The sequence below is a fragment of the Apteryx rowi genome, unplaced genomic scaffold, assembly GCF_003343035.1.
Source record: "Apteryx rowi isolate R43461 unplaced genomic scaffold, aptRow1 scaffold_673, whole genome shotgun sequence".
NCBI classification, from domain to species: Eukaryota; Metazoa; Chordata; class Aves; order Apterygiformes; family Apterygidae; genus Apteryx; species Apteryx rowi.
Window position 1 is genome coordinate 99610 of NW_020450953.1, and position 14789 is coordinate 114398.

At 39.3% G+C, this 14789-nt stretch overlaps 1 protein-coding gene across 2 annotated transcripts; it reads left to right on the plus strand.

The window, feature by feature from the left end:
• The first annotated feature begins 1509 nt into the window (after positions 1 to 1509).
• ANP32E (acidic nuclear phosphoprotein 32 family member E) lies at positions 1510 to 12988 on the plus strand. 2 transcript variants are annotated; one of them, XM_026085755.1, is made up of 6 exons: positions 1510 to 1693; positions 2343 to 2465; positions 3877 to 4042; positions 5567 to 5724; positions 7895 to 7949; positions 10121 to 12988. In XM_026085755.1, the coding sequence occupies exons 1-6, from the start codon at positions 1634 to 1636 to the stop codon at positions 10186 to 10188; spliced, it is 630 nt and encodes a 209-aa protein (XP_025941540.1). In that variant the 5' UTR covers positions 1510 to 1633; the 3' UTR covers positions 10189 to 12988. The 2 variants fall into 2 exon arrangements, with proteins under 2 accessions (XP_025941540.1, XP_025941539.1); XM_026085754.1 differs by having other exon boundaries at positions 1532 to 1693; positions 10124 to 12988.
• The last annotated feature ends 1801 nt before the right edge of the window (positions 12989 to 14789 follow it).

Here is a 14789-nt window from a genome sequence, read left to right on the forward strand (position 1 = left end):
CTTCCCTTTTTTTTTCTCTTTCTTCCTTTTCTTTTTTTTTTCTTTTTCCACCCGAAAGATGCAGAAAGCGGCGAAGGGCCCCGCTGCGGGAGCTGCCACGCGGGTGCCGAACCCCCCCCCCCCCAAAGCCGAGGCGTGGGGGGACGAGCCGGGCCCCGCTTTACTGCCTTATTTCCCCTTCCGCGGGGAGCGTGCGGTGGCCCGGTTAATCCCCGGCGGTAATTTCCTTGCCCCGGCGCTGCCCAATTTGCCCGGCGAGCGAGCGATGCCCCGACAGATGTTTTCACGTTGAGGTCAGGGCGACAACGCTGTTGACCGGGCGGCCTCGCTCGCCCCGCGAGTAAAGTCCAGCCGGGTTGGTAGCGCCAAACGCTTTAAACTCGGCCTCGGGGACCGACCTGCCTCGTGGGGAATTTGGGGCGAAAAAAAAGTAGTGCATAAACTCTTTTTTTTCAACTAAACAGCATGCGGTTCTGTAATCTGTGGCAGGTCATCTTAAAAGGCCTAGTTATGCTTTTAGGTTGGCAGATGTGTTGTAGTCTAAGACACAAAGGCTCCTTCTCCCTTGGTAAGTTTCTTTTAAAAAAAAAAAATCCGCGTTTGCCTTTTTTTAAAAGAAAAACAAAAATATTGAGACTTTATTTGAAGCTGACAAGTCGGGCTACGAGTTTAAATGCTCGTTTTCCCTCCACCACGTGAGAAGGCAGCCTTAAAATTTTACTTAAAAGCATGTTGGGGAAAGGTATCCTCACGTTAACGGCCTTTCTAATGAGTAGTATGCTCTTATAATATGTAAAATAATGCAAAGGTGCTCCTTGTTAGCTCTTCTCAAAGTATGAGACCTTCATTGATAACTGGTTGTTTTAGTAGCAGCGGCATACGGAAGTTATTTAATTATGCTTAATTAACCTGCACAACTCACTGCTAAAATAATCTGAAGTCAGAAGGTTTTGGATTCAGAAAGAAATTTAATGGTTTTAGGTATTAGAATATGCACAGTTATTAGAATTTAGAAACTAGTATGCGTTATCACGGTTTTGGTATATAAGTGAACCACTGACTGATGGAAAGGAAGTTGTTTTTCCCCTGTAAAATGAGCAGATGAATTTCAAGCTGCCCAAATTACATGTTCTTGCTCTTTCCTCTAATTCAGTGTAATTAGGCCTTTACTGGAAACGGGGTGTTATATTTGATGAACTGTCGATCCGATCTGACCTCGCAATTTCTGTATATGTGTTTATATTAAGGGTTACAGTGTTCCACCACATTGTGGTGGCACTATGTGAAACCATAAAAGTATGGTTATCAGCATGCTGAAGTTTCTTTTTAGATAGCTGTATTTGCGGCGTTTGAAAGAAGGGAATGTGCTGCATACCTTTTTAAAAGAGGCGGGTTCTGTGACTTCAGACCACAAACAACTTCAATTCTGGCTTAAATTAAACACAAGCCAGGTGTTTAACAGCCTTCGGGTTGCGGTTTAGACGAAGCGCACGGTTTAGTGGTGCTCATTAAACTGACGAGTGACTTAATATCCTATTTGAAGGTGACAGAGTTGGTGCTCGATAACTGCCGATCCAGCAATGGCGAAATAGAAGGGCTGAATGATTCATTTAAAGAGCTAGAGTTTCTTAGCATGGCCAACGTAGAGCTGACATCGCTGGCCAAACTTCCCACGTTGAGTAAGCTCCGAAAGGTATGTATCTCCGGTCTGCAAAACAGCGCGATTTGTGAAGTTCAGAATCATGGGCCGTGCAACTTGTTGTGCCTTTCGGTACTTGCGATTTAATTTGCATGTCACCGGAAGCGTTTTAGGAGATTGCAGGCCTGTGAAGTGATGCCAATCTGCGGTTTTTTTGGAGATGTAAAAATTGTTTGGGGCATCTCTGGTTAATTATGTCCAAATTACTCTTGGTCAACAACTCTTAGAACAGTAAATGCTTGTCTGTTAAAAATGTGAAGGTTGGCCATATCTTTCTGAATACTAATGGTTGATACAGGCTTTTTGGTTGCTTGGCTGCTGAAGTACGTTTGCATGTTACTGACAAAATCAAGGATTGCAGTGAATTCCAGTCGTATGTATTCTACTAACTTAAAGTTTAGGTATCGAGATCCATGAAACCTTAAGGAATATTTCATAATTCTCATAGTAAACTTAAAGGAACTTATTAACTGTGAAAGTACTGATTAACACAACTAATGTTTGTTAACTTTGGGACTGTTCAAAAGTGTTCAGCTTTGTGATTAAACTGCAGAGTTAAAGGGAGAATAATGAAAAATGAAGGGGTCTGAATCTGATAGCAAGAAACCAGCCGTTTAACTACATAAATTTTTCTGTATGATAGTTGGAGTTGAGCGACAACATAATTTCAGGAGGCCTGGAGGTCCTCGCAGAAAGATGTCCAAATCTCACGTATCTAAATCTAAGTGGCAACAAAATCAAAGATCTTGGCACTGTGGAAGCTCTTGTAAGTATGAAGTGAGGGGGCTAATTGGAAATTTAAATCTAATAAATATTATCTTTCATAAAGGAAAATGAATAGATTAATTTTTGCAATAGAATCTTACAGGCATTGCTGTCAGGGCTGCGTATAAGATGTTTTTRCAAGTACAGTAGAAGAAGAAGAAGTGGGGTTTAAACTGATATTATGTAAGAAAGCAGCAGCTACGAAGATAAAATGTGATATGTGTTTTAGCTGCTTATATCCCTTTTCAGCACAACTAAAAGGCACCAAAAATGAAGTTTCTTTTCTTACCTATGTTCTGTGGTTTTTTTTTCTTGCCAGTTCAGGAAAAAATTGATAATGTGGCGTGTTAGGTTTGTCAGTATTCCAGTTAGTCCTGACTTGATTAACTCAATCTCGTGGTTATTAGAGACACTACTTGTAAATGCGCCATTGTAAAATTCTTCCTGCGTTAGTAATGGGATGTACTGAATAAGACATTTTTGAACTTCTGTTTTGTCTTTGATAGAAAACTGGCCAAGTTTTGTATTGCTGATCCTCTGTGTTCATTTGTTAAAGTTTAATTCGTCTAATAAGCAACTGCCATAAGCTTTCATTAAACTGTGAAGTGATTAGGATGTGTGTATGGGACAGTCATTTAGGAGCGCACCCAGAAAGCACTGGTAGCAGGTTATTTAAATGTAGAAGGAAGCTGCCAACATCTGTCATTACCAAGCCTGGTCTTTGCACCCATCTTGCCAGCTAAATGATCTTTTTTTTTTTTTTTTTTTTTAGGACTTTGATATAGTCTGCATATCTTTAGGTCTGCTCATAGAGATTCTCTATCTGCTTTCACAGTGCTTTGACCCAGCAGTTATGAAGTCAAGTAAAGTAGTTATAATGCTCTATAGGAGAATCACTTTTATTTAAATCTTAGATGTCTGCTAGGGCATGCATGGGGTGGTTTTGGTTGTATGCAAAACCTAAAAGGTAAGAAAAATGGTTGGTTGTCTAGTTTTTATTGTTAGAAAAGCAAATTCTGTAGTATTGTAATCCTGCGAAATGTCTTGCTTGCTCCTCACAAGATGCCTGTAGTTAAATTAGTCAAACTGTGTACTGAAAGGCAGCTGGAGTTAAGTTTTTGCCCCTGATTACCTGAACAAAAGTAGGCGTATCCGCTGTGCAGCGTGTGCGGGATGGTCTAGTGCTTCGTGGATGCGTTGGGCGTACCRTAAGCACACCGTGGAGCTGATCTGCAAAAGTTTGTGTTTAATGGGGAGGAAAATACTGCATAGAAGAGAAGGGATGGGGCTATCGTGAACTCTGTCCTTGAGTATATGGTTAAGTGTATTTGGGCTATGACAGCACTGTAACTTGAGGGACCACATAGTTGTGTCAACAAGAAGGGGAGAAAAAACTTTTCATCTATTTTCAGCAAAATCTTAAAAACTTGAAGAGCCTTGACCTGTTCAACTGTGAGATTACAAACCTCGAGGATTACAGAGACAGCATTTTTGAGCTGCTTCAGCAAATCACGTACCTAGATGGATTTGATCAGGAAGATAATGAGGCACCGGACTCAGAAGATGATGATGATGAGGGTAACTTCCTGAAATAAACTGTAGCTGGAAATAGTATACTGTAATAAAGATGTGGGGTATAGTGGCTCCTTGAATGCACTAGCATGATATTGTACTCTTATTTTTGAAGCGCAGACTTCTAGAACTCATTCAGTATTGAAATACTGCGATACGGTAGGAAAACTCTAGTTGAAGGTTTTGAGTGTTTTTGCAGAAGCCTTTTAAGTTTAAGGAAACGTGAGTGAAGATATTCTTACAAAGACATAAATATTCYGCAAGTGTGTTACTGCCAGTAGCAGAGCACTTTGACACTAGTGAGTGATAAGAAGCAAGGGGAACCTCCCATTATTCTGTAGGAAAATTAAAACTTTTATTTTTTCGGCCTATGGAAAAAGTATAAGATGGATGGTAATGATTTCAGTCCTGTAGCTCAAGTGTAATAGGTTTTTATGCAAAACAAAGRTATGGTTCCTTTTGATCTGACATCAGTTTTAATCAATATTCCAGAGGTGTGTGTTTTTTTTTTTTTTTCCCCCTTGTTAACAAATTCAGAACCAAACCCTTAGGTATAGATCTGTCACTGCGTGGCTACAAATTCTACCTTGATRTGATGGAAAGAGGAGTGCGCACACATCCTCTTTAAATGTTTTTGGCTTAGCAGACGACTGGCAGTCAAAACTACTATGGAAAACATCTAAAATGTTTGAGTGCTGTTAGCAAATAGGATAAGGCTGCTGTTACGATGCAGTGTCTTATGCCCGTCTTTGTTCTAAATATCCAGATAACTAACTAGATTTGGGTTGTATCTGTTTATGGCAGAGGTTCCYAAATATTTTCTGTGCGCCTTGTATCATTAGCTCGGAGCTGCCGCTGCTGTACGCTGGGTTATGTGTCTCAGGGGGCTGCTGAGTAGTACACGTCCAAGTCTGGAACTCTGGGTTTAAACAAACTYGATGTAAGCAGCGTAGTCTATACCTGGAAAAATAAACCCAGTACTTGAAAATTGATTAATAGGGCACTAACTTGAAAAGTAATTTAAATGTTAAATCACCTTGTCACTTCTTGTAATTCACTTAACTGAAACTGAAGGTGATTATATGCTCCAGACACAGAAATGAAACGAGAGATTGTCTCCTCAGAACTGTAGGTGTTTTATAGTTACTGATAAATGATTAAAAACTAGATGAATGTAGTATGTTGAGCTGGTTTTGCCTTTAAATGTTTTAGGGTTTGATTCTACAGAGAAGCCTCTCTTTCCCCTCCACTGACTACTTTCAGATCCCTTGCAGGAGTTTGCGTAGGTAGTTGCTTCGGGTATTGAGAATTTTGCCTAAAGCTTGTGATGGTAGCCTCTCTTCAGSAAAAAAATTTATAAAGATTAACTTTATTAAAATCATGCTCGTTTCCCATGTATTGTCTACATTCAAAAACTCTTCTATAAAAAATGACTCAATTAGCTTAAGTTAGCATTTGCAAACTTGCATAAAGAGGAGTTTATGAAACTTTTAGCATATACATAATAGGAGCGTCTATTCTTAAATTCAGAAGGCGATGAAGATGACGATGATGAAGATGAGGATGAAGCTGGTCCGCCAGGAGAGTATGAAGAGGAAGATGATGAAGATGATGGAGGTTCAGATTTGGGAGAAGGTGAAGAGGAGGAGGAAGTTGGTCTTTCGTATCTGATGAAAGAGGAGATCCAGGTAAAGTTAGTCAATTCTACCGAATCCAAGAAATGAAGAGAAACTGCCTACAGACTTGTGTGTTAATTTAAACATATCAACACAGTATTATAAATCCTGTGTATATGGAGGACATATACACAGGATATGTATGCAAAAGGCTGTTTTAGAGAGGCCTTTGCTGTTCTTGAAATATAAAGCATTGACTTGAACATGAGTGGTGGCTGTGACCTATGAAGATGCTTTTTGCCGACTTCCAAGACACGATTCGTTTTTATCCTACCTCTTAATGTTGCAAGGTAGTTAGTCTCTTTATTCACTGTAAGCAAGCAAAACGGTATTCCCCCAACATTCTGAAACTGCACTGCTACGAATTAAACTGTCAGAATAGAAATGTATATTAAGTAGACTAAATTAGTATCTTTTGGAAAAGTGAAGAAAATACCTTGGTATTATAKATAATACCTTGGTCTGGGGAAAGAAGAGAAAGCAGTAGCAGCAAGTTATCAGTACTTCAAGTAAGAGGAAACAAAGGAAAAGTTGATATTTTTTGTTGTAATAAATGCTGGTTTTTTTCCGTGTATTCACTTGAAATTTTTTCAGTGTTGCTGTTGAAAACCTGTAAAAATAGCATTGTTACAGGATCTTCTGAGTAATATTGTGCTAAAAAGCAAATGGAGAAGTATTAGAAGGCCAGAATAGGAAAATATACACATTTACAACGTTGTGAATGGATTCTTATAGAAATAAGCTGGTCATGCCTAAATGATTATTGCACAGAGACAAAATCCGGGAGTCCTGCTCTTAGTCCTCTCCTTTTGACGACTAGAATGGCTTCCAATAAGAGAATGYGTGGCATGGATTTTGTGTGTAATTCTCTATGGAAGCAGCCCTCACATTTCAGACCTTCTGAATCTCATTTTTGAAAATCAAAAAATGTGGACATTGCTTCCATTACTGTAACTCTTGGTAAGAGTTTACTTCATATCAGCTGAATTCCACGTGAATGTGCAGAAAATTTTGTATTCTTCATTTTGTTCTTTTAACTAGTGCTCACATGACTTGCTGTCTTCTGTAGGCTTACGAACAGCCATACCTGCCTTAATAGTCTGAGGAGGTAATGGCTGGAACACAATTTGTAGAGCTAAAACTAAATCAGTTTTGAAGCTGTGACCTTAAAGGTAGTTCGTTTGGAAAACGAGCAATATGTGACTAGGAAGGATAACAGAAATTAATTGTTTTTGGTCTTCAGTAGTGTGCTCTGCATGTTAGAAAGCTAGGAATTACAGCACAGCTGTGAAAAATTTTAAAGGCATTTAAAATCGTGGCCCTTCTGATGATGGTGCAACAAAAGCAGATACTGAGTTTGTATTTTGTATTTGTTTAGATAAGGAACAGATGGTGGTCAAGGTGAAGGGTACATACTTGAGAGAGTTCTAGTCGGCTAGCTTTTTCCCGCATTTTGGAAAGTGAGATCATGCACCATTCTAATTGTAATGGAGTAATCCAGAGTGTTTTTAATTCCCATGTTCTAAGGGCAGATGTCAGATTGAATCTTTAATGCTTTCATGTTTTTATTTGCCACATTATACTCTGTATAAAATTTGAAATAGCAGATAGATATGAAAATAAAACTTCAATTTTTCTTGCATGCTTGATGTTGTGCCAATAGGGCAGAGATCTTGCAACACTGTTTAATATTTTGGGGCTTCTGTTTGTTAATTGGTTTATATTATTCCAGCTATCAACTTAAAAAAATATTTGACTAAAAAAACAATAATTTTTGAAGATATTGACTGTTTGGTTTTCTCTTCTTCCATGTCCTTTTATGACACTGGTTTAAAAGGAAAACTAAAGCTGTTTGTCATCCGTACTTGCGGTCATGGCCTCTTCACTTAATTTTGCAATCACTTAATCTTGAGTTGGCATAAGGTATTGATAAGTGTGTGTGGGGGGGGAACATGAAGAAACTGGGATACTGGGCCAGATAATACACTGGCAGGGCCAATTAAATGTACTGTAGACAATTTGGCTTCCTGTCCTTGTACAAATGTCTAGGAACAAAAACGTAAATGTGGCATGCAACCTCTGAAGAGAGTAAGTAGGTTTTTTGAATTTCTGCTCAGGATCAGCATTTAACTAAAACTTATGTATGCTGCAATTTTAAAAATATTCCACCTTTTTTGTAAAGGATGAAGATGACGACGACGACTACGTTGAAGAAGGAGGTGACGAGGAGGAAGAAGGTAAGTTCTCCGCTAGTATGAAAGCTGTGGCTAAAACAGTTGATTCTTTATATTTCTGTAATTTAGCGAGTTTGGGATATGTACTTTGTTGGCATAAATCACTGTCTAGCTGGCTTGTTTTTGAGGGTATGTGGAGTACTTTAGGATGGGTTTAAGCAAGAATTCAAGTTAATCAGGTAGTAAAGTAACTGTGCAGTATTTGGTATTTTTTGTCTGCTTGCTTGTAAAATAAAAATACGGAAGAAATGACACTTCAAGTCTTTTGTTGAAACAGTTTTCTAAGATGAAAGAAATTGTATAGTCTACACAGGCAGAAATCTTAATTTCCCAACGTGGAGAGGAGAGGCACTCCTGTGTATACTTTGCAAATATCGTTTACATACATTTAAAACATCTTATTTAATACACCAGAGGCGTCACGGACAAAGGCCTAAAAGCAGCAGTAGACGCATCTTCTCCCTTTATCAGGCTGAAAGGGGCTTCTCCAGTAAGAGAGGCAACTCCTAGGCGGCAAACTCAACGCAGTATCCTGTGTAATRGCTTATCTAATGAGTAAGCCTAATCATATATATTTTTTCTATCTAGTTTTTTTATCAATGGTTGCAACTTCTTAATTTCTTAAGTTACTGTTTCTATGAAAGGCATATAAATAATAGTCAAAAGCTTGCAAATAGGTGCCAGAGACCAGGGGGGTTGAAGATGATGGTTTATCTTGTTTTAGGAAGGTATCGTGTTAAATATGTAAACCTGATGTGGAAACAGTGGTGTTCTTGGAGGCTGATACTGTTTCTTTGGTATTTTTCAGAACATAAAGTTTTGTTTCCAAGCGTAAATGGGTTACTTGAGTATTTTTTTTTCCATACAATAACGTCTAACTTTATCTTTTCATGTTCAAAAAGGCGCTGCAATAAAATAAAYGGGTCAAACATAGTACTCATCCTTTTTTGCACCTTGTCTGAGCTTTCCAAGCCTTCAGGATAGGGACCAGCCTTATGTTTGAAGTTCCTAGTCTGTTCTGGAGCACTGGAACAAAAGTTACTCTGTTGGTAGAAGGCTTATTGTTGCTTTTTGTGCAGCTATCGGTGAACTATGATTAGGGCATGGATGGATGGGAGATATTTATATACATCTCTGTGTTACAAATGGTAAGATTAAGACACGAGATAGGATCAAGTCCTCTGCAATTAGCAGCCAGTGGTCCCTAAAGTCCCTTTTAAAGAAAGACTACCAAGGGTCATCTTAAAATTAATTAGCTTTTTCCCATAGTTTTTTTTGCTAGAAGGCTGTTCCAGAACTTAACTTGTCTAATGGTTAGAAACTCAGTCCTAGTCTTCAAAGGCTATCTGTAGCTGCAGAGCTTTGAGTTCCTGTGTAGTCCTTATGCCTGCTTCCACTTCTCACTAGACTAGTAACACTCTGATCTGTATGCTTGGCTTARTGGAATAGGTTTTGGAGATGTGTATCTCGCACTTGAAAAACTGCAGTTTTGAACTAGTGATGCTGATTCTTCACTCTTTCAAATGCAGCATACAAATCTATTAAGACAACAAAGGCAGTCAGGATGGCTAATTAGCCAGGAAATGACTGCTGGAAAATAAATCTATTAGATTTGACCAAATTGCAATTCATGATTTTGCCACAAGAGCGCATAGTCCACTGACTGAATTAAGCATATTTCTAGGAATAAGCTGAATTTTTTTTTTTTATGCAAGGTGCTCAGAGCAGCTTTTCAGTTGGGGAGAGAATGGAGTGTATTTAATTTGGTTGCTATATTCTGAGTTCTGGGGGGATTCTAAAAACTAAAGGAAATACAAAAAGTCACTTCCATTTTAATTCTGCAATATATGTTAAATTATGGTGCGCGCAGCATTAAATTCAGAAACACTTACTTATAAATGCACTTCATATTGGTAATTCCTGTATGGAATGTCACATAATTCCTGTATGGAATGTCATATGCTTAGCTTGTATTTAGTTTAATATGGTCTGCATGAATTATTCAGAGTAATGTAAACTGATCTTTTTTTGAGAGCCATAAGTAACACAGAGATGTTAGTGCTGAATGTAGTAACTACAAATAAGCAGTAATCTATTTGTTAGCTTTTTAAAAAATGTTTTAACATTTGTCTGAACAGAATATAATGAGATGTATGCATGCTTCTTTTCCTTAGCAGAGGGTATTCGAGGGGAGAAGAGGAAACGAGACCCTGAAGACGAAGGCGAGGAAGAGGATGATTAATTTGTTAGAGACACAAGTAGGACCAGACTCTTAAGTTACAGAATACGCAATAGTGATTATGCAGATCTGTATGTCTCCATGTACAATAGATGTCCCTACAGAAGATATGTTAACTTTTTATAGGAAAAGTGTGGTTTTACTATTCTTGCCCTTTTTATCATTCCAAATAAGGTATAATAGCCTGATAGTGAACCTATATGTAGAAAACAATTTTCAGCCCTATAATCACTGAAGCCATTGTCAAGTTTTTCCCCTAGAATTTTATTTGGAGCTCTTTAATTTTATACAGGCTTGCTGTGTTGGTCATCATTAGCCCGGAGTTAAAACATTCATTTTTACATGGGTTTAGTATGGTGGATTTCTTTCAAGATTTTAAAGTTTTTATACTTAAAAAGCTGAAGTCAGAAATGCTATATGACAAACTCAAGGCTGCCTCAAATGAGAAGTCAACTATAGTCTGAGTTTACCAGGGATTCTATTTGAAATCAACAACTAGATTACATCTTTATTTCAGCTTTTTAGAAGGTGATTCCTGAAAATTTTTCGTCTTCTATCTCATTTTGTGTGTTACATTGCGAAGCTTAAGCAGGTTTCAGAACATCTTTTTTTTTTTCTGCTTGTTCAGAAGTTCAGTGTTTGCTGGAGCATTCACTAGATATCTTCAAGAATGTATCTTGGCAAACTGAAAGGGTTGTAATCCTTAAACTTTTCTCCAAAATACAGAGTCATTGCAAGTATTAACAAAAGTAAATAACCCATAGTTTTAACCAGTTTTGTTAAAAGTCTTTGTTCAGCTTTCACTCACCTAGCTCCTACATTGCCATTTCAGTAATTCTGCAACCATTGTGGTGTTTGGCTATATGATATATGCATTTCTAATGCAAAAGTTAACGGGTAACTCCTTCAAGCACACTTTTCCAAACAGAAAACCCCACTTTTGTAGAATCATTGAAGGGGGAAAAATAAGCATAAGTTTGGTCTTTCTTTGCAGCTCTCCTTTTAAACTTTTTAAATCTGGTTGTAGGTAAAACATTCAAGTTCATGTATAATACTAGTTAATAGTTTAGGGGKTTTTTTTTGTATTGAATGGCTGCAGAAACTTGTTTCGTTACATACAGCCAGTGGTAAGTACAGGAGACATGCAGACAAGCTTTTTTCTAGCAGCCTGGTTGTGACCAACGGGTCTTAATAATTCTGCCCCAATGGATTCATGTTTTTCCATTTGAGCCTCTGCAAAACAAGTTCCAGCATAYAGCATTCCTCTTTCAGTCACGATTTGGATTTAAAACAGTAGTCTTGATATAAAACTAATTTACATTGTTTCGCGTAGGTACTGAACCAAATATCACACACAGCTTTATTCAAGAGACTTATTTTTATATCTGTCTTGGCTGACAATAGCTGTCATTAAACTGGGGGGAGACACCAAGGGTGGGGAAGAGGGAGATTTCCTGGACCTAGGTAAAAGAGCCAGTCACCCACAGATCGGTTACCTGTGAATATTAAGGCATTTCACACACTAGCAGACTTTAAATGCAACTTCCAACTCGTAAATCAAGTTTAGATACTGCAGGGTTGAAGTTCTGCAATGCCCAATTTCTTGTGTGTGTGTTTTTTTTTCCCCCCCCCAAATAGAGCCTTAAATCATAGTTCCTCATGTAGCTGTAAAGCATAGCCAGCCATTAAAGGCATTTGAATGAAACGTGTCAGGCAGATGGCAATATATTTAGAAATCAACTGACTAAATGAGTTTTACATTTTTTTAATGAGTATCTGTAAAGACACTAGAAAAGTAGTGGTGAAACTACATTTGCAACCACAATCTAAGTTCCTGTGTTTGTGTATGAATACTGAATGAATAGAAAACTTAGGTAAGTGCACACCCTATTTTGTCATGGAGGCTCTGTGTTCAAGGCAGTTGCTTTGTGTTCAGCTTTGAGATAGTAAGGTGTTTTTTCCCATGTTTCTGCTTATTTTCTAGTCTCAGCGAATGAGTGAAACCTATTATTTATAAACGTGTACTTCAAAGTACCTCATTATCAGGGTTTTCCTTAACTATCTTGTACTGATGCATATGAAGTTAGTTTTAAATGGAGAAAAATACTGTTTTGGTGGATTAAAATTATTTCAGTAGCAGACTTATTTCAGTAAACGAGTCCAGTTTTAACATTTTTAACATTGGATAAGTTGATTTGACAAAATAAACTTAGAAGGGGTTAGGAGATCTTCCCTAAGATATGCAGACTTAACGCTTCCTAAAAACAGCTTGCAGTGTAGTGCATCAGCCACTACATCTAAAAATCTGAGCCTCACACAAAACTTACTTCCTAAGTAACCTTGTCTTTTTCTCAGTGTTACCATCTAAATATAGTTTCATATTTGTCAGCTTGGCATGCAATTAAACAGCATAGCATTTTTTAAAAAGTAATACAGAGCCTCCAGATAACTTTTGAAACTTTTTTGCTTGGTGGGTGGTCTTTTCATGCAAATATGTAAGGGTGGGTTTTATATTTTGTAGAGGTTTTGTCCTATTTTAATGCTCTTTGTATGGCAGTATGTATATAGTGTGTTTCAGTTCCTTATCAAACTCTTTCCTTAAACTTTGGAGTAACTGATTTTGTGCAACTGTGTTTTGAATAAAGCCATGACAGTGTTAAATTAAAGAAAACAACCCTGCAGCACTCTTCTGATAACTTTTAGTTGTAACAAAACATGTTTCCTCCCCATGTGTGCTGTAAATTTTAAATTAAAAAGTTTTCAAACAGAATTATTTCAAATAAATTGAGACTATTGTATTGGATTACTTCTTTTAGTATGTACAGCTGTTAAGTAGAGAATGCTATATTTCTTAAGGGATGGAATAAGAAGTAATTGTTTGCTCCTGCTGTCTCTTCATTAATTGAAAACCTTCTGCAGAATTGTGCGTCTTTCTGTGCTTAGAACTTGTACTTTGACACTATAGTTCTTGGTGACTTTATCACAGTCAAGGAAGGACACCTATGGAAGGCCTAAAATGGTGTCTGCATAGTTCACTCAGAATGTTTCCAGATGAGTTTAATACAGAAGGGAGTGCTGGAGTTGACTGGGCTTTTGCATACTGTAAAAATCGGTACCATTTGAGTGTAGTTTAGCTATGCAAGTCTGGCTAAGTCTTATGAAACAAATGAAAATCAGGAGACTGTTTATATGTTGTTGTTCTTAAATGTTGACTGGATGTGCCTGACAGCCCAAGCTGCAAGTCTAATGCTGTTCTTTCAAAGTAGCTGCTTTGGTCTGTATAAATTACTCCTCGTTCAAGAACAATGTTAAAAAGCTGCTTCTCCTATACAGCTTAGACGTAGTATTGTTTTTATTTTGGGATTGGTCCAGTATTCTTGGCAAAAATCCCCTGGAAGCACTTGAGAAAGCTAGAAAGCTAGTAACTAAACAGGCTTTTCTACTAGATGAGTGATTAAGCAAGAAATTTGTGTGTGTGTGTGTGTGGGGGGGGGTTGTTAGGCATGAAGAAGGAATTACCTGTCCATCTAATGTCATTTTGGCTGCTTGTTCCCTGGGTACCTATTTGCCCACTGGAGGGAGAGCAAAAAAGGGAGAACCTGAGCTTTAGGATTGTTTGTAACAGTGAAAGTTGAGGGTACCTTTGGGGGATACTGGTGATTTTATGTTAACTATAGCCAAGCCGTTCCCTTCTGATACATGCATGGCAACGGAAATGAGAGGAAACTTAGTGCTGTGTAGGCATGTCTTCAAAATCGGGAAAAACTTGAGGCAATGACGGGGCGTGGGCTGACAGGCTCCTGAGCTCATTCTGTTCGGAGGCTAGTAGCTTGTCACGACCTGTAATAAACCRTCTTTCTCTCCGCCATAGGCTGGTAGTCTCTGTCTGGTTTGAAATACATCTCGGTTGCTGTAAAATCATCTGTCCGGCTGTGAGAGGCGAGATTTTCCACACGGCTGGAAAACGTGCTCTCTCTCTGCCTCGGCAGCTGCCAGGAAGAGAGAGGGGGGAAGCCTGCTGCTTTCTCCAAAGGCTAAAAATGGACCAGGCTTCTCCCGGCTCCAGCAGAATCCCAGGGGCGCTCTCCTGTCGTCCATTTTGTCGCAGTGAGGGGAAGCTCTGCTGGAGGATGACCGTGCAGCTTTCTCCCTTCTGCTCCTTCCTCCCCACCCCGTTTGTTTTTTTTTCCTTCCTTTTGTTGCTCCTTCTTTCGCTTTCCTTCCCCCTTACACCGCCCCTCTCGGCCCTTATCTCCCCCTTCCAGTTGCCGTGCCGCTTCCCCTCCCCTTCCTTCCTCAAGGGCAGGGACGCCTAATGAGGCGAGCTGAGCGCCGGGGAGGGGGAGCCTCCCCTCGAGCGCAGCATGGGGGCGCCCTGCCTTCTCCCCCGCCCGAGGGCGCGCGGGGCCCCTGAGAGCGGGAAACCGTTAGCCACGGGGTTCCCCGGCTCCGGGCAGCAGGGGCCGAGCCGCGACCCCGCCGCTGATTGGCTGAGATTTGCCGCAGTTCCTCCCCCCCACCCCTCCGGCCCCGCCTCCCCTCCCAGCCTCGTGCGCGGCGGGGGCAGCTTTGAAGTGGCGCGAGCTCTTGCCCCCTTCCCCCCC

Excerpts from the sequence above, each read along its gene's own strand:
- ANP32E (XM_026085755.1), top strand. The coding sequence starts at position 1,634 with ATGGCCAACGTAGAGCTGACATCGCTGGCCAAACTTCCCACGTTGAGT. Across the intron at positions 1,694-2,342 it reads CGTTGAGTAAGCTCCGAAAG|TTGGAGTTGAGCGACAACAT; the intron begins GTATGTATCTCC and ends TCTGTATGATAG. Across the intron at positions 5,725-7,894 it reads TGATGAAAGAGGAGATCCAG|GATGAAGATGACGACGACGA; the intron begins GTAAAGTTAGTC and ends TTTTTTGTAAAG.